At 33.8% G+C, this 21,105-nt stretch overlaps 1 protein-coding gene across 3 annotated transcripts in view; it reads right to left on the bottom strand.

Annotated features, from left to right (window-relative positions):
* BRINP3 (BMP/retinoic acid inducible neural specific 3) overlaps positions 1-21,105 on the bottom strand; it is a 415,363-nt gene that overhangs the window by 141,357 nt on the left and 252,901 nt on the right. For all 3 annotated transcript variants that reach the window (XM_029229677.1, XM_029229679.1, XM_029229678.1), the window contains 2 exons: positions 8,749-8,854; positions 2,156-2,392 (listed from right to left, as the gene is read on the bottom strand). In XM_029229677.1, coding sequence (XP_029085510.1) covers positions 2,156-2,392; positions 8,749-8,854 — 343 coding nt within the window. The remainder of the gene's footprint in view (positions 1-2,155; positions 2,393-8,748; positions 8,855-21,105) is intronic.

The raw sequence follows: 21,105 nt of genomic DNA, 5'->3' as shown, positions 1-21,105 counted from the left end.
ATTCAACTTTTTAGTTACTATCAATAGAAGTATTGGACTACTTCAATCTACTACATTTCACCTGGAAACAAAAAACCCAATGCTTATTTGGTGATTTTTAAAAATATAGTCTCAAGGCAAAATAATAGGGGTGGCAATCCTATGTGAGTTCCACAAATATGAGGTTTCTGAGATTCCCTGGTATAACACATTATACATTATCTAAAAGTGTTGCATTTCATGATTATTTTTAACATCAGATGGTTCTACTTGAATATAACATATTAGATTTCCATTACTTATGAGTATTCTATTGGAAAAACAAAAGAACAATTTGAGGTTAGAAATAAATGCATTTCAACAATGTCAAGGAGATATGACTTTTTGATTCTTAGACAGTTTTTGCTATATGTATAGAGAGAAATATTACCCTAATAGAGGAGGATTATATATTATACACTATTTTGATCAAAATATATCTTAATAAAATCTAAATCTATTAACTCTTTCTAAATCTATTTACCTACCCTTTTACTTTATAATTTGGTGGTTCTACTACACAAAAAGATGAGGGTTTGTTGAAACCATCAATTGTGGTTTTTCTTGTCTGATGTTAGCTGTGGGCTTGTCATATATGGCTTTTATTATGTTGAAATATGTTCCTTCTATGCCTAAATTAAGTGTTTTTATTGTGAATGTATGTTAAATTTCATTATCATTTTTAAGTGTGCTTGGTTAAATGAATCACTGGAAAAATTATGACATTCAAACATATACATCTGATCTCAGGGCAGTTAAAACCTCTCATGTCACTTTGAAAGTTAGCCATGTCCAACACTTTTGACTAAATGCTACATAATTACACTCACCACATTCTGGGGATTTTTATTATTCTATTATCATGAATGATTATATATGTTGTTATCAATATTTTTCATTTCATGTTGAGGCATTCTTAACCTTTTATTAAAGTTCATTGCTTTATGAAATGAAGGCCATTACAGGTTACACAGTCCATAAGTAACAATATTGAAAACACAATTATGCACTCATAAAAATTCAGAAATAACAAAAACAAACTGCACAAACATTAAGTCAAAACTAATCTGAATTTGGTTTAAAAAGAAGTAGTTGAGTGAAAGTGTATGTGCATGAGATTCACTTTAATGTAAAGAAAGTACAGAACATTCGCACTTTGGATCTTGCCTCACAAGTGAATCTCAGGGGCCATGCGAATAGTCCAGAGGGGTATCAGAGGTATTGGACTAAGAACGCCGTCTGCCATATCAATAAAACAAGAAACAAAGGCTGTTGTGGCCATCAGCCATCAGCCACCTCAGCCACTACAGCCACCCTGTCGTGGGCCCTGAGGGAACTCAGGATGGAAACAAGATCCCAGCTCTCAAGCTATCAGCCTCTGCAGCCACCCTTGTACGGTGCGCCCTGAGGAGGCTGAGGATGACAAAGCACAGGATAGGTTTCTATCACCAGGATGGCACCTAAAGCCAGGATAGCACCTCAGCTGTCTGGCCCCAGATAGCTGAGGTGCATATCAAAGGAAAGAGTTCAATGAGCTTTGACTTTGCATTTTCCCATACCCAGAAAAGCACTAAATTCCTTAACTTGAGATACCTGGTTTTCCTTAATTAACAGTATCTTTTGATACTGTTCCCACTACATGGACTCTATATAGGAGTCTTCCAAAACTCCTATATATCCTGGCTCCTCCTTTACCTCTTTGGAGCCCTCCCTCAGAGCGATCTGAGAGTCCTGTCTCCTGGGCTTGAAGTGCTCAGAAAATCCGCCCAATAAAACATAAATACGTAATTCTCAACTTCTAGGTTGCACATTTTTTTTCAGTCAACAATTTAAATTCTTATATTGAGAAAGGCAAGGACTTTCTTCATTAAATGACTAATAAATCAGCTCAAGAGCAGGCTAGGTCCTAGTGCCAATAGTACATAGCAATACACAAAGTACCATATAGGCTTTCAGTAAAATACTGAATAACCGACAATGAAAGCAATACACATGTCCATTTGAAAGAATAATAAGGATAAATTGAATAAAATCCTCCAAGTATGTAATAGTTTCTCCCAAAAGGGTAAAACAGTCTTCTCAATATGGCAATTTTTTTGGCAAAGTTTAGAAGTGTTAGATAAAATATATGTCTTACCTGATTCCTCAAAGTCGATGTTGTAGGATTTCCAGGTTTCAGTTATGCGAAGAAGATTCTCCTCCATGGCTTGAATGTCCATGGAGGGGCAGTTGCATTCTGGAAATCTGGGACCACACTGACACCAGCAGTCATTGTCCTTGCAGATAAACTCTCCCTCTGAATTGCAAGCAATGTAGCTCAAAGCTGCTTGTACAAAACGCTCCTGAAGGTAGTCTGGAAGGAGTACTTGCAGCCCTTAAAGAACAAACCAAAACAGTAAGTTTACTCTGATAAGGAAAAAAGCATAATACATATCTACATATTCACAAAAAGTCAAAATTTGAGTATATTGTTACGTATTTATGCATATTTTAAAACCATCATTAGAAAATTATCGAAGTCTGTAAAATTGCAAATATTTATAATTCTTTTTAATATATACTGACTCCATGAACTGCTCAAGAATCCTGGAAACTGGGACTTCCCTGGTGGTCCAGTGGTAAAGAATCTGCCTTCCAATGCAAGGGACACAGGTTTGATCCTTGGTCCAGGAACTAAGATCCCACATGCCGCGGGGCAACTAAGCCTGTGTGCCACAACTACTGAGTTTGCGGCCTCAACAAGAGAGCCCATGTGCTGCAAACTACAGAGCCCATGCACCCTGGAGCCTGCACACTGCACTAGAGAGAGAAAACCCTCACGCCACAACTAGAGAGAAGCCTGCGCGCCACAGCGAAGAGCCAGCCCACAGTGAAAAGATCCCACACGCCTCAATGAAGACACCGCATGCCACAAATAAGACCCGAGCCACAACTAAGACCCGATGCAGACAAAATAAATAAATAAATTAAATAAATTAAAAAAAAAAGAATCCTGAAAATTATAGAGGTGTTTAATATCTCAGACTATTTGATTTTGTTTTTTAAACTGATTTGATTGGCATTTGACTTAATTGATCAGAATATTTGGTTATTTTTATATAATGTAGATAGAACCTATCTTCCCATACTTTTGAAAAGAGATGTATGCATTTATTTTTACACTACTTGATTTCAAATAGTTTTCAATATTTTCATATACCTTTAGCTCATGTTCTATCAGCTCACATCTACATAGATATCATAATACAAAGGGTTTGTGGCATCAGCAAAAGAGTTATGAAATATTGCTATAATGCTTATCTCATGCCACTAACAACACATAACTTTATATGAGTTTATTTTTCATATGATCACTTAGATTGACTACAGGGAAACTATTAGACTGATTTAATTATTTCACAGTTTATTTCTTTGTCATGTATTAAGACAGCCTTAGTGATACAGTTTATTTCTTTTCTACAAGCAAGTTTAGTAAATTTGCTAACTCTTAAGAAAATATAAAAAATGAAAGTAAGGCTATAAAATTAACATTTGGAGATCTCTACTAGTTTTACATTTTAGCATTTCTTGCTATGGAGAAAAATCTAATCAAAAGGGTAAATATTCAGTGTAATAAAATAAACATAAAAGTAAGGGAAAACTTAGTCAATACCTAATTGCTATTTACTACAAAATTTGATTTTTACAACTTTTACATGTCTCCTTTCTAACAAGAACAAAAAACACAATTTTTTGATACAACCATCATCTATGAGATTAATTCAACTAAAATCGTGAATTAGCATTTAGGAAAAAATTCTACTTTGTAAATATCTTGACAATTATACCTATCTCATTCTTTCAGATTAATTCTCCCATAGGTGGGTCAGGAAAAGTACTTTTAGCACTTATATATTTACTTTATTATTCATTTTAATTTTACCTCAAATAAATAACATTTATGGAATGCCTTCCATTTGGAAGAGACGTTCTAGGGAAAGTACAAATATGAAGATGACTGAAACATATCCCTGCCCTAAAGGTACTTGCAATACACTTAGGAAAAATAAAAGAAGTAATATAATATGTAATATTAGAAGTATGTAATAATATTATACAATAGTACTTAATAACTACTAGAGTTGGGTTACAGATATTTCACTAGGTATGATTAATTGTTCCATAAAAAAGGTAGACTGGAACAGTATTTGACACGTGGATATGCTTCAACATTAAGAGAGGTTTTTTTGTGGCATAGGATAATACATTAACAACATCACACACAAATGAACTGTGGAATATATTTTTTAAAATAGCAACTAGCAGTATTGTTTTAATACATATACAGTATAAGAATGCAATGAGTGAGTTGCTTAGAAAAATAAATCTAGAGTAATGTTACTGGGGTTTCCATAACAGGGTGAAGTATATGGAATTAATTCATTTGTATTTAAATGATGTTTAACAATGAAGGTACTCTGAGTGATACATTATTTCGATATAGAAGATATAAAGAAAAAAGATCAGTTTAGATGGAAGACTAAAAAATATCTAAACTAAGGAAATGGTGATCAAAAGGCAGTTTAGGAGACAGGAGAAGAGGAGTTAGAATCTACTAGACACTACTTTATTTGATGTAAGGCAGGTGAAATATGTCAAATGGCCTGAAGGAATAAAATGATAAAGCTAGAAATATTCTTAAATGATTAGTCCTGTGGGTCACCAAATTACTGTACAGTTGAGAAATATCTAGTGATTGCTTCTGACAATTCTGCCATTCAGTGTTAAAAACAAAGTCAGAGTCTCTGTTAATACGACTCAGGAGTCCAAATATACTTATTTTAATATTGCATGTTTTAACATCTCAGGTAACTGTAAGTCTATGGACCAGATATATGGAACCCGCTGATTATGTCAACCTTAATTTTATAAAAAAGCACCCCCCAAAACAAAAAGAAATTCAGAGAATTTATGTTACATTTAAAATGTCATAAACAAAGTCATAATTTTCAGTCTGTAAAAATGATAGTGCCTTTGCAGAAATAGAGAAGGCTGGAAAAGTAATTTGAGGAGGAATGATTGGTGACAAGAAACAATGAGTTCAGTTTTAGACATGCAAGGATTTCTGCTGTATTATCTGTCTTATCTATCTATCTATCTATCTGTATCTATCACCTATGCATTTATCTATCTCTAAAGAAAGGAAACTGACATTCTGTAAAACCCGCACTAAAAATAACAAAGATTTTTTGGAAAAGAGCTCTACAGACAGACCACTCAAAATTTTATAATTTTATAACTAGACCACTAACGTAAACAATAACTGATACCTAGAGAGAAAACTTGAACTGCCTTGGGAGACAACTCAGAGGGACTGGGGGCTGTCCTATAGACCTATTTTTTTTTTTTTTTTAGGTACAGAAACAATAGAGTACAAAATACTGATAAATGAATTGATAGAGCTAGACTTTATGGGGTGTTTTTGCTAGAAATATAAATTAATATAAATTATTTCAATATAAATTATTTGCCTTCCTTTAAATTTTATATGTGTAAAGCTTTGAGAAAATTTGTTCCAACATATCAATAAACAATAGGAAAGAAAAAATTTTTTTAAGCAATATCATCAGATTTTTATTACAAGCAAAAGATAATTGCATGGTGTCCCATCTTTAAAAGTTACATTAGGGCTTCCCTGGTGGCGCAGTGGTTGAGAGTCCGCCTGCTGATGCAGGGGACACGGGTTCGTGCCCCCGTCCGGGAGGATCCCACATGCCGCGGAGCAGCTGGGCCCGTGAGCCATGGCCGCTGAGCCTGTGCGTCTGGAGCCTGTGCTCCGTGACGGGAGAGGCCACAGCAGGGAGAGGCCCGCGTACCGCAAAAAAAAAAAAAAAAAAAGTTACATTAAATCTTCTATTTGATAATAATGTCATCCTTTGCCAATTTTGATGAAATAAAACATTAGGAACTAACTGATCCGGAAAAGTATTTGTTACCTAGTCATATGGATCATTCACTTTCTGGGAATTTTACTAAAAAGTTACTGCCAAGATTTTATAACTTTTAATTACTACTGTTACCCTTTCACTCAAATGTACCTTGCTTGATATGTTAAATTCATAAGGGGTTGAGGAAATTGGAATATCGTTAATTTCAATATGTATCTGCTCATACTTCTTATGAATTTCTTTTTGTCATATGTTTTAAATATATTTTATTAACAATTTGGAGTTGTAGATATGGATATTTCAGTTTTGTTTTTTTTTTAATGTCTGTTCTGTACCCTAATTGGCAAAGCCAGACAGACAAGCAGGTAAATCCAGCTTACTCACTGCCAGAAAACATTTCATTTCATTTGTTTTCAGTCAAAATCAGTGTGTTAGTGTGTAATGCATCTCTCTGACATCTCATTTATGAATGTCAATTCCAATGTTAAGTCATGGAATTCTTTCTGAATTTGTTGCCTAATGCTGTAGCTTCAATAATTCTTACTGATGCTTTCTTTGCTCTGATAAAATTCTACTTCAGGAGTAATTCTTCTTCTTCTACCAAAGTAGAGGTTTGGAAGAAGAAGGTCAATACTGAAAAACTCTTATAATTCTAGATTCCTCTCAATAATAGAGCTGAATTCAGAAGATCTCCAAATGGGTCAAAAACTGATTCTTATGCTTCACCTTGTGCTTACAAACAAAACAGGAGACACTAACTCTCTCTTTCTCTCTCTCTTTCTTTCTCTCTCTGTATATATATATATATATATATATATACACACATATATATATGTATATATATATACGCACACACACACAATATGTCATCTATGTCTATATCCATCTATCCATAAAACCAACCAACTTACTATATAACTAACTATGAAAGACACAAAGACCTCTGGTGGTACCTTCATAAAAGATTCTTCAGAGACACAAGTTTTTCCAACTGCCACATATAGTGATCCAGAGTTTTTTATACCCTTTAAAGAAATGTACATTGGTAAGTTTATTCCAGAATTTGTGAGCGCTTTGCATTCTTTTTCAAAGTGGAGAAAAGCTACTTTTAAAGGTAGATTGAAAGGTGAATCAACCTGATACTTGTACTGTAAGTACAGATGAAATTTAAGAAAGAGTACAAGGGGAATTGAGGGTCTCAATATTGATTTCCTAATGTTATGTTTGGAAGGATCTTTGTTCATTGGGGTACAAATATAGTTGCAATAGACAACTGAAAATATAGGCCTAGCCGATAAAAAAGGTGAAAGAGATGCAGATTTCTGCCTTACAAAAATTGAGGAGAGTAGAAATAGTAGTTATATAAGGAATATTGATTCATTTATTCCTTGTGTTAATTTTTCTTCAAAGAAGATTGGAGGATGAAGTTTTGTGTTTATAATATTTTTAAAACTGAACACAGTGATTCACAAAGAGTAAAAATCAATAAATAGTGTTAATAAATAAAATTTAATAATAAATAAACATATTTGATATAAACATTCTTTGTCTTTTTCTATTAAAGTTAATACTCTGATGGAAAGTTAATACACACATATAAAAAGGAGTGACTAGTAGAGAATTACAAGTAATATTGATAGATTGGGTTTCTATTTAAATTAGAGAAAATATTTCAATAACTGTAAATCTAAAATTGACAATGATAAATTGGATAGCATTTAAAGTTTAAAAATGTTAAGTGCTTTCTTTGTGATTTTTATACAATTTAAAATGAATGAAATTCATTTATTATTTAGGGTAAATTTAAATAGCCTGATGCCATTACATTTTTTAGATGGAAAAGTTGAGGAAAAATGGCATATTTCTGAAACTTTTAAGCATTTTTATGTAAAACTGAATAATGTAAATACAGATCTAACTTCTGCAATTAAAAAAGGTAGACTAGAAAGAACAACTCAGAACTACCCCTTTGATCAGTCAACTTAATTTAGATGATCTGTCATCACAAAGACATTTCTGAATTTCTGAACTTATTCAACTAGTACGTGTTTAAACATGTGGATTCATAACCTTTCCCTGCCTGTATGAATGAGTGATATACACATCCTTATAACCAGTTAGGATAATATGTATTTGTTAAAATTATTATTTTAAAAAGTCCTCTATTGAATTATCTCACAAAATACAGTAACAGAAAGATGATAAATTACCTTTATCACATAATGTATCTCTATAAATGAAATAATGCAAGTATAAGTATTTTGTTAATATATTCTTAAGTATATTTCTGTTTGTCAGAAGAGAAATGAAGCCTTAATTATCATATTAGGTTATATTTAAAATGTCAAACGTTCACATCACAGTATGCGTAAATATGGTTACGATTTTTATCAGAATCTATAAGGAAGAAGTCAAAGCTCGGGAGACCTATGGAAAAACTGCTGCTTACTGAGACAATGATTACTGTATGGAAGAAAAATATTATCACAATACATTTTCAATTGTTATTGATTACTTAATTTAAGAAGTAAAGTGAATTTTGACATTCCCTTCATCTGGTCTAGAATGTTCATATCAGTTAAAAATTAGGAGATTAGCCTTTTATGAGAACTCTAAAAGCCTAGTACTGCACATACAGCTTGAAAGAAAGAAACAAAGAAAGAAAGAAGCAAACAAACAAAGAGAGAGAGAGAGGGAGGGAGGGAGGGAGGGAGGAAGAAGGAAGGAAGAGAGAAGAAAGAAATCACAACTGGATAACTGTCATGCAGGCTCATAGAGAATTAATGAAATTTCACCTACATACCTTGCAACTGAATCTTATTCTCAGGACTCTGAACCAGAACAGAACTGACAGAATCTAGGTTGTCATAGTTACTGCAGCCAAGAGGACCCGTCCGTGTTTCTGTTACCTAAAGAACAAAACATCAACTTTATTTTATATACCAGACTTTACTGTGTTCTTTCCATTCAATGTAGTTGTCACACACTGATATTATACATCTGACAGTAAACATCACTAAAAGGTCTAGGATCTGATACACACCAACAGTACACCTAAGCACAGAGGAGACAAATGACGCCCTTTATCTTCAATTCCATTTCCTTCTCTTTGGCCAGTCATCCATCTTCAGAGAAAATAATGGAAGCCCTCTTTGGTCAACAACATCCTTCATATAAGCTCACTGATTTTACCCAAGATAAGACAGAGCATGCTTTTAGGTAGAGAGCAAGTTTGACTCATATGAGAATTGTTTTTTCTTTGTTTATCTTTCCTCAATAAATCAAAACCATTTACCAGGCTACGGTCTAAAGACTGATATTATTATTGTATTCTTCTACTTAAAAATCTATAATTTCCCATTCTTTTATGGTGGTATCAATGTCTAAACTCTTCTGCTTGGCTTCCATCTGCCCCACTTCTCCCAGCAGGCAGGCGATCTTTGTGATTGGACTTTGTTGGACTTTGTTGGACTTTGGACTTTGTTGGACTTTGTTAATTCTATGCCTTTGCTTATACAACATCCTTCACCTTATCTCACCTTTCTCCCTTTGGACTAATTGGTTTTCTCTGTCCTCAAGATCAACGTCATGTTCAAACACCCACACAAAGTAGTCCCTAATGATTCCCACTTGTATTACTTCACCATTTCTATAAAGTTATGGTTTGCAGGGCCCAACCTTAGCACTTAATTATGGAATCACATATTGAAGAGTAATTTTTTTCCCATGGGTGTCTTGGATGGATGGTGTCAGGAGATGAGGAGGCATTTAGTCAATTATGTCAGACTGGAAATTTGTCCTGAGGATATATTTTTTTTAAACCAAACATTTTAAAGCAGAGGAGTATTGTAATCATTTTTGTGTTTTAAAAAGATATTCACAACAACCAGAATGGTTTGCAAAACATCATTCAGCTCATTTTATTTCGCAGTTCACAGCCACATAATGGCTTCCCATCTAGCTCAGGGTAAAAGCCAGAGCCCTTTTCCATGGCTAAAAAGATGCCCTATTTTCCAGCTGCCTGTTACCTCTCTGAACTCATCTCTCTTCCACTTTTCCTCATTTACTCCACTCCAAGAACACTGGCTTCTTTGCTGTTCCCCAAACACATGCTAGGTATCCTCCTGCTTCATGATTTTTGACTTGCTGTTCCCAAACCTGGAATGTTCTTCCTCGAAATATTTCTAAGCTCACTCGTTCACTTTCTTCAAGTTTTTGTTCAAATGTCTCTCTCTCTGGACTTCTTGGACTAACCTATTTTAAATGAATATACCTTCCCATATTTCCCTCTTCCAACCATTATTTCCTTTGCTCCTTACATTGTTCTATCTTTTCCACAGAGGTTTTCAGCTTCTAACATGCTGTATAATTTACTCACTTAACATGATTATGGTCAACACCTCTTATTAGAATGCGAGCTCCACAAGTGCAGAGAATATTGCCTATTTGTTTACTGAAGTATTCACGGAACATATTATGTTCTGGTATAAGCTCATAGGTATTAATATTAAGACAAAGAGAAGTGGAGAGTGTGAGGGGAAAACCAAACCAAGGAAGATGTTAAGGCCTTTATCAAGATGATGAAGGTCTGAATGGAGCAGTGGCAATATGATTTATCTGAAGAAGATGGATTTTGAAAAACAATTAGAATAGGCAAGATTATGAAACATTGAAAATGTACATAATGGGAGGAGGGAAATGCAACAGAAGTTTCTAGCATAAGTGATAACATTAAGATATGAGGCAAAGAAGCTCCACTGTGAAGAGAATGTAAGGAAGCCTGGTTTTGATTATTTTGACTCTGAGTTGAATAACACTCTTAGTTGGAAACATCCAGTAGAAGAAGTGACAATGTAGATATATTTCTTAGAAGTTACGCCGAAGATGGGATTACTATTTTAGGAATCAAAAACTTATAGGTGATAGTCAAAGATAGGGCGATGGACACTTTAGCTCAGGTGCATGGAGGGATTGCATAATTGTATCATGACAACTCTACCACATTTTCTAAACAACGAGCCCGTTGGAATAACCGAGATTGGCTATGAGCACACAGCAACAATTGAGAATGTGATTTACTCTTTCTCTAACACCACACTGACTGTGTAGTCCTCTACTGCTGTTCTCCAGTGGTGACACAGAATATCCCTTATTTTGTTCAGGAAAATAATTTCTGATGTTGATATGTGTCACATACATGCATGTGCATGTATACGTGTATATGGTTAATATTAAATATAAATGATTAATCACAAATGAGTAAAAGGAAGATTAAGGCACCGAAGGAAATATTTAGAATTTAAGATCATTTAAATCTTCATCTTGTCCTATCAAGTAGCTTAACTATTTTCCCCCAACACACACAAATGTATACACACCACATTAATATAAAGAAATTCCAATGTTTGTCTTTTTTAAGGAAGTTTTCTAAATAAAAGTGGCTTAAAGCACATACTCATTGACATAAGAGATCTTATAAATTGGTATGCAATCTCCTGAACACTTAACCGTTGAAAGAGGATAAATAGTATTATTTTATCTCATTACAGACAGTCCCTTATATTCAGTTACTGTGTTCTTGAGAATAAATTCAGGAGATGTAAATAACAGTCTTATAAACTTAGAGGTTTGAATATCTCTATCTACCTCTATAACTATAGATCATTTTATTCCCTTACCTTTCACAGCATACAATAATAAAATATAGTATATCCTACTGATGACTTAATTTTGTTCTTTACCATTCACAGCTGACTTCACTGATCATTGTCTGATTTAATATAAAAATTCACAAACTCTAGCACATTCAATGATGCAAACCCATTTTTCCAATTGTATTATAGTTTAAGAACCTTACATGTCAGCATTAATAAATGTGCCAATACTTATTTTATATGTTCAATACTAGTGAAAGGAATAAAAATGAAAAGAAAGTAATAAAAACTAACTTATTGTACAAACAGTTCTACAGAGATGTTAACTCTACCAAAAAATGAATTGTGTAGTTGTGCCACAAAGAGCTTGAACTTTTGTTCATCAGCTGACAGATGAACATCTGATTTTGGAGTCTCCATATATAATGTAACAAAGGAAGAGCTATTCAATAGCTAAACTTAAAAATGATTAAGGGCTTCCCTGGTGGTGCAGTGGTTGGGAATCCGCCTGCTAATGCAGGGGCACAGGTTCAAGCCCTGGTCCGGGAAGATCCCACATGCCACGGAGCAGCTAAGCCCGTGAGCCACAACTACTGAGCCTGCGCTCTAGAGCCCACGAGCCACAACTACTGAAGCCCACGTGCCTAGAACCCGTGCTCCGCAACAACAGAAGCCACCGCAATGAGAAGCCCGCCACGGCAACGAAGAGTAGCCCCGGCTCGCCACAACTACAGAAAGCCTGCATGCAGCAAGCAAGACCCAATGCAGCCAAAAATAATAAACAAATGTTAATTAATTAATTAACTTAAAAAATAACTCTAAAAAATGATTAAGACTGACAATAACCCAGTACTGATAGCATTCAGTGTTTTGATAAATGACATATAGAATGAGAAAAAACATTTTTTTTCACTTATCTGTTGGTGAGAAGACGTTGAAACAGGGAACACTGTTTTTAGGATACAAAAATGATGTTCTTTCTGAGGTGTTACATTGATTTGTGGTTTTATCTGAATATTATGAGGAAAATTAATGTTCTTGAGGGGCTGGGAAATTGAAAAGGGGAGTGGAATGTACAGAAATGGAAGACATGGCTAGGCCAGCTGTGGAATGTAAATTCAAAATTTTCAAAATGTATTTAGCACAAATTTGTCTTCAAAATGTAACAAATGTGCTCTTCTCTAATTGACCACTTATGTGAACTGTGTTTAAATATATTGTTAAAATTCAGAAAGGATAGTAAAAGTATAGTAAATGGAAAAAAATGCCCATGTTTTCATTTCAACTTTTCCTATATTGTTTCTATTTCGTTTCATTAAACTGATGCCTATTATTTTCACAGTTGGAGAATTTTACAGAGAGTAAAAGAAAATAAATAATCTTCCTAATTCAAAGAGACGACTTGGAAGTAATTATGTAAACAATAATATAAATTCAACTTTATTTAGGTTAAAATAAAATGGTATAGACAATTCAGTTGGAAATAAAAAGTCTTTGTTATTTTTGATCAAATTTTCTGAGTCTTACATATTCTTAAGATAATATCATGCCACAACAATGCATTGGAGTTATAAAATTAATTCAGCAAGAATTAGTTGAAGAAAAACTATCTCAAGCAAAAAAATAAACCATCTCAAGAAAAAAAAAGAAAAAAGTTAAAACAATGAAAAAAAAGTGGGACAAAAAAAGAGTAAAACAACAAAAACACATCACACTCCTAAAGGAAAATAGTACTACTAGTACTATAGTACTATTAGAGAGTCCATTGTCTTAAAATTAACACATTATATATATTTAAAATATTTCCAGTCAAAATCATAATCATGTTATATAATTTGAAGAAAATAGACTTAAACGAGAATGCTCAGGTCACCATCATAACTCCACTGCTTACTAGAGAGGAACCGATCTAAGATTCAAGTTTCTGTCTGGTGAAATGGGTAAAATTTTCTTACAGTGTAAAGAGGTTGTGAAGAAAAATGAGATAATCCATGATATGTGCTTATCATGGGCCTGGACCACAGTAATGATTTCATAGTAAATGTGAAATGTGTGTAAATGTTTACTATTAAAAGGCAAAGGCACAATAACTCTATGGTAAACTTACTGGAATCATTCATAGCCCACCTCTCAATTAAGGCTGTAAAATCCTATTATTTTTTCTGACATCAGTGCTGCATGTTAACATTTTTCTCTGTAGACAGAGAAAGGGTGCCTGTGTTTTAGAACATCCTAAATCAAACTAATCCTTAAATGAGGCTATGCACAAATTTTGTATGTCACATCGATAAGCAAATCAAGTACAATATAGTAAGAATAATCCACAACAAGACTAAATCAGAAATACTGGTATAGAAAAAACAATGGGTAGTTCAACTGCATAGAACAGAAAAGAACATGAATGGAAAAGAACAGCAACTACACTGAAAATAGAAAAAGTTTCCTTATCTCTAGTGTAAAAGACAATCAAGGAGTCTCTCAAAAAAGTATGCTTGTATGAGAAAATCTTTATCCACACTGAACGAAAAAAGTGAAAGAAAATGTATACGCACTTTGTAAAATTATACATACACGCATATTATAAATAGCTCTGTGAACCTCCTATTGCTCTAAGCTTTTTTCAAAATGAAACAGTTTTAGTTCACCATTTTAACTGAACTGATTATTGTTTATCAACAACATAATAAAATGCATGATTGTATGAACAGTGTATCTCATTGCAAATACACATTTTTTAAAGTTTATAATGTTCCTAGAAATTTTATCTGAAATCAAGAGGGAGAAATATTTTTACCTCCTAAACTCAAAAAAAGACAGGAATGTGTCTATTCTCTATTACAATGACTTATTATCTATAAACTATTTATTGATCATATGATAATACATGTGGAATAGCAGGATTATCGTTTGTTCCAAAATGTCATTTTTAATGACAAAATTAATAATTGTGCATGTTGGAAATTCAAGCAATGAAATAAATTGAAAAGCCCAGAGGAACAACTACTTTCCCCTGATTATATATTTGTCCTCATCTTTTTATCAGACTTGAAAATGGTTAAAATTAGGAGCAACTGCTATTCATGGCCATCGTTTATTCACAGCACCAAATTTTCATGTGCTTACATTTTTACAGCCATTTTCTCCTTAAAAAATATTGCATTTAATTTGTTTCAAAATTATATTAGAGTATATTGAAACAGTTTTTGAATAGTTTCATATCACCATTGATTATGTATATGAAACAATATTGCTAAGTACAATCTGGCTCATTTACAAAGAGTTATGTGCAGAGAGAGGATCTAGTGTCTCCCTTGTGTATTTGATTATCTCTTCTAGAGACCTACATCTTAGCTAGATAATACAAAAGAAATGCTAATATTTAAGATAGGATCTTGCCTATCCCATATTATAGTAAGAGAAATGCATTTACACAGGGGGCTGGGGTAGAAGGAGCAGTGAAATTGGTTACTGGTACCTACATCTGGATGAACTGCAGTACCAGATACTGTGGACCACATTCTTCCATATTTCATTCAAAAATGCCATACAGGGCTTCCCTGGTGGCGCAGTGGTTGAGAGTCTGCCTGCCAATGCAGGGGACACGGGTTTGTGCCCCGGCCCGGGAGGATCCCACATGCGGCGGAGCGGCTGGGCCTGCGCGTCTGGAGCCTGCACGTCCGGAGCCTGTGCTCCACAACAGGAGAGGCCACAACAGTGAGAGGCCCGTGTACCGCAAAAAAAAAAAAAAAAAAAAGCCATACAATATAGTACACTTCAAATGCCACTTCTTCCAGAAATAATCTTTTTAATCTTTAATCACCTAACACACTTAAAAATTTTTTTTGTTAAGAATAAATTAGAGGACATCAACCATATTTGTCTCATATTGAACTTTCAATGTCTTAACAAGTTTTCTCACTTAATATAAGAACTGGTAATTTTTTTCAAATAAAAATAAAGGTATATTATTGTATACATTTTTCCTCAAAAGTTATTCATTTTACTATCTCTTTCTTTATTAAAAAACATCAGTTAGCATCATTGAAATCTAATAAGTGACTCATATCCAGAATATATGAAGAAATCTATAGGACTTCTGGTTTCCAGTTCTGCATATGTGAGGTTGGAAGTCACTACTCCCTCCTAACAAAAAGTCAAACCCTAACAATAATAAAAACAGACTGAACAATCAACAACTCTTCTTGGACCCATCAGAGAAGGAAGCAAACTGCTACCCACAAGATTGGAAAGACAGGGAATACAGGGAGTCACAGCTCAGAGCAGAAACTTGAGAGTTGAAACAAGTATGGAAATCAGTGCTAAGGTAAGAAAAACTGAACTTCCACTGACAAATGGCTACAGAGTAAGTGTGTGGAAAAGTCTGGGAGTTAAAAAGTCCAGAGGGACCCAGTCATAAAAAGAGTCCTCATCATATTTTGAGATTTACCTCCAGGGGCTCAATCAGGTTCCTACAGTAAATATTAAAGAAAAGTCCCCTCTTGCTTCCCACAGTGTGAGGGGAAACGGAACCATTTTGAAATACTGTGGAGCACTCTGCTCTCCTCTGCCCTCAGGGGAAACTAGTTAACTAGAGCCTAACTCTCTGTGGGACTTTCTGAGCCTAACTGACCTAGGGGAAGGGGAATACCTAATTCCAGCCCACTTTAGCCATCTTGTCCCACTCCAGGGGTGAGGAAGAAAAAAACTGAGAAACTCTCGTGAAGTTTACAGTCCAAAGGCATAGGCTCCATAAAAGACAGACCAAACTGTAGGACCATGGAATGCTTCCCCTTCCCCACACCTCATCATCACATTACTAAAGGCCTGTTTATAGCAGCTCCTTTTACCCAGTACATCATGTCCAGCTGTCAAGAAAAAAAGTACAAGTTATACCAAAAGGCAAGAAACACAATCTGAAGAGACAGAGCAAGCACCAGAACAAGACATGACAAAGATGCTGGAATGATCAGATCGAGAACTTAAAACCACTATGATAAATACGATAAGGGCTTTAATGGATAAAGTAGACAGCATACAAAAACATAGACGATATAAGCGGAGAGATGGAAATCCTAAGAAAGAATAGAAAAGAAATGCTAGAGGTAAAAAGCACTGTAACAGAAAAGAAGAATGCCTCTGATGGGTTCATCAGTAGACAGGTCTGAGGAAAGAATCTCTGAGCTAGAGGATATATCAATAGCATCCTCAAAAATCAAAAGCAAAGACAACAAAGACTGATTAAAAAAAAAACAGAATAGAATATCCAAGGATTGAGGGACAACCACAAAGGGTGTGACACAAACATAATGAGAATACCAGAAGAAGAAAGAGAACAAGGAACAGAAAAAAATATTTGAAGCAAGAATGACTGAGAATTTCCCCCAAATTAATGTTCAAGATCAAACCACAGATCCAGGAAGATCAGAAAACACCAAGTAGAAAAAAATGCCTAAAAATGATACTAGGCATATCATTTTTAAATTACAGAAAATCAAAAATAAAGAAAAAATCCTGAATGAAGCCAGAGGAATAAAATACGTTACCTATAGAGGAAGCAAGATACGAATTACATCTGGCTTCTCCTCAGAAACAAAACAAATAGACATTGAAATATGTACAGTGAAATATTTATGGTGTTGAAAGAAAAAAACACCAACCTAGAATTTTGTACCCTACAAAGTTAACCTTCAAAAATGAAGGAGAAATAGACTTTCATACACAAAAATTGAGGAAATTTGTTATCAGTAGACTTGCCTTGCAAGAACTATTAAATGAAGATCTTCATAAAGAAGAAAAAATATTATAGGTCAGAAACTCAGATCTATATAAAGTAACAAAGAACATCAAAGAAGGAATATGTGAAGACAAAATAAAAACTTTTTATTTTTCTTATTCTTAATTGACCTAACTGATAATAGTTCATTCAAAATAATAATACCAAAAATGTATAAATTATGTATGTTTACATATATATCTTATGAGTATATATATCTTATGTGTGTATTGCATATACATATATACACATATGTGTATATGTATATAAGTGAAATGAATGACAAAAATGATAGAGTAATACAAGGGATGGGAGGGAAAGTTAAGCTTATTTTGTTATTATAAGGTACTCACACTACCCATGAAGTGGTATAGTATTATTTGAAAGTGGACTTGAATTAGCTATAAATGTATATTGCACACTCCAGGATGATGACTAGAAGATGTTAAAAAAAAAAGAATTATAACCAATATGCTTCAGAAGGAGAGAAAATGGAATAATATAAAATGCTCAATTAAAACTACAGAAGGCAGACAAAGAGTGGAGCACAAAAAAAGGAAAAAAGAACAAGGGCAACAAATAGAAAACATTAATGAATATGGTAGATATTAATGCAGCTATATCAATAATCACTTGGAACATCAATACGTCAATTAAAAGACAGAGATTGCCAGAATGGAGCAAAAAATAAGGCCAAACTATAGACTGTCTACAAGGAACCCACTTTAAATGTAAATCTACATATAGATTAAAAGTAAATAAATGGAGAAAAATACACAATGCTAACACTAATCAAAAGAAAGTAAAAGTATAATTACATAACTCTCTTTTTTTTTTTTTTTTGTGGTACACGGGCCTCTCACCGCTGTGGCCTCTCCCGCTGTGGAGCACAGGCTTCGGACGCGCAGGCTCAGCGCCCATGGCTCACGGGCCCAGCCGCTCCGCGGCACACGGGATCCTCCCGGACCGGGGCACGAACCCGCATCCCCTGCATCGGCAGGTGGACTCTCAACCACTGCGCTACCAGGGAAGCCCACATAACTCTCTTAATTTCAGACAGAGCAGACTTTGAAGCCAGTAAAGTAACAAGGGATAAAGAAGGGCATCACACAATGATGAAAATGTCAACTCTCCAAGAAGATATAATAATATGTATGTGTCTAACAACAGTGCATCAAATTATATGAAGCAAAAATTAATAGAATTGTAAAAAGAAATGGATGAATCCAATAGCTTAGTTGGAAATTTCAACACCCTTCTATTAGAAATGGACAGGTACAGCAGGCACTAATGTAAGTAAACCTTACTTACAACTTACTGTTGTAAATGAACAGTTAAGATGGCAAAAGCAATACTTAAAAAAACACTTGACAAACAGACAACATTAGCATCTAATGATCATGAAACTGCAATTTCCTTATCAGGGAATTTAAAAGAACAATGAGGTAGCATTATCCATTCCCAAATGTCTTAAAATAGTATAATGATAGAATACGCCAAGTGCTGATAATAATGCAGAAGAAGTGTAATTCTCATACACTGCAGCTGGAAGTATAAATTAGTACCACCACTTACACTGTAGAAAATTCTTTGAAACTATCTACGTAAGCAGATGGAGGCAAATCTAATGAGCCCGACCTACAGCCAACAAAAATATGAACGTGTGTGTAACCTAAAGACACATGCAAAAAAAAAAACAAACACATGCAAATAGGTTCATAGCAACACCATTCTCAATAACCCCTAACAGAAAAAAAATCAAAATGTTAATCAATAATTCAATGTATAAGTAAATTGAGGATTTGAATACTATACCACAATAAGAATAAATTAAAGTCAATGGCACAGAATAACTTGAATGAATCTCACAAATATAATGTTAAGTGAAATAAGCCACATATATTATGCTTCCTCCAATATGAAGTTCAAAGTCAGACAAAAATAATTTATGATGTTACAAACCAGGATGGTGGTAACACTTTGCGAATAAAAGTTATAGTAGAGGATACAGAGGGACTTCTTGGATTCTGGTAATGTTCTGTGTTTTATATAGATGATTGAAGTTCAAATGTGTTCCAATCTCAATACTACGATTGTGCACTTTTCTGTATATATGTTATATATGAGTAAAACATTTACCAGTAAAAGTTGGTTAATATTATTCTCCTCATGAATTACATCAGGGCAGGTACCATGTCATCTACATCTACATCTGTATGGATATCTATGTATCTATCTATCTACCTATCAATTTATATTATATCTGTCTGTCATCTATCTATCCATCAGTCATCTATTTATACTACAATACTAACTTGGATCTTTGCACATGTATCCTTTCAAATTATTATTATAATGTGATTTTGTAAAAAAAATGTGCTAAAATCTGACACTGAATGATTGTGAAAAACAAATGACTTATTTTTAGATTATTAACATAATAGCTTACTTAATCAAATCAAATCCCCTTTTAATCATCTTAAAATACCATATTTATTTTATCTTTTTTCAAGGCCACAATTATGTCTATTCTATAATTGCACATATGCACATGATAAATCAATTCTATACACTAGGCACTAACTTATAGATTAATCATTCATTTTTATTTTGTAGTTACTCATAATTCCAAAATATATACTTATCTCTGATAAAAAGAAAATAGCCCTTTCCTAATAATCTCATCTATAGGTATAACAATCAAATTATGATTATATAAGCAAGCTAATTAAATATTCCATTTTTCCTAATGGGAATTAATTTTTAAGTTTACTTTGGTTAAAAGTTTTGAAATCCTTTGCAAATAAATCATTGTTTGATATTAAAAAGACAAGAGTTTACTGAATTTCTATAATTAATACTCAAAACAGAAACCCTAATAATGACAACAGTATCAGAAAAAGATCCCATGGGTCTCTTTGGAAAGACTTCTGAAAGCAACGATGTTTTAAACAAAATTAAAAGCACTGTTTCCCAAGAGTAGAATGTTATTTGAGAGAGTAAATATACTAAGAATCAGGAGACTGAAACCCTCAAGATATTTTAATATCTTACTCCTTTTTCTTATCACAAAATTTTCTTTGTTTCAATATGGCAATTATAAAATTACAATCATCTGCTTCCTTTTTTTTTTTTTTTTTTTTTTTACTTATTTAACTGTAAACTCCCTATTCATAGTTAAACACAGTACCTGGCACGTGGTAGAAATTCAATAATTGTGAACCAAATTGGTGGATAAATATTTACCTTTTAGTTAGAAGCCTTTATTTAAAAATACTTTAACATTTTTGAGAACCTCTTGAAGAAAATGGAGCAGTGCTAGCATATATAAATTTTAGAGCTATCAGGAGTCTTTGAAATCATCTAGTCTCACCGTCTCATTACACAAATGAGGTATCTGGAACCTAGGGAAGTTTTACCATCTCCCTACCACATAAGTGAAATGAGCGCTGCAACTGGGTCTTGAACCTCCTGACTTATAAATCATATACCCATTCCAAATATCATATTGGCTTTCCAAGCTCTAGACTTAACGCTTTTGAAACTTTGCTTGTCTTAATCGATCTTACTCATTCTGTCTCTCTCTTTCACTCTCTCTACCAATAAAGTTAAAACAAAGCACAATTTAATTGGTCTGGATTGAAGTACAAGTCAATTAGAATGGTGTAGTATCTTGGTCATTCTCATGAACAATAAATATTGCTATGAATGTGCAGTCAATATAACTTTGATG

Source organism: Monodon monoceros, unplaced genomic scaffold (assembly GCF_005190385.1).
Source record: "Monodon monoceros isolate NGI ecotype Baffin Bay Population unplaced genomic scaffold, NGI_Narwhal_1 Super_Scaffold_18, whole genome shotgun sequence".
Classification (NCBI taxonomy): Eukaryota; Metazoa; Chordata; class Mammalia; order Artiodactyla; family Monodontidae; genus Monodon; species Monodon monoceros.
This window is presented reverse-complemented; position numbering and strand designations above follow the sequence as displayed.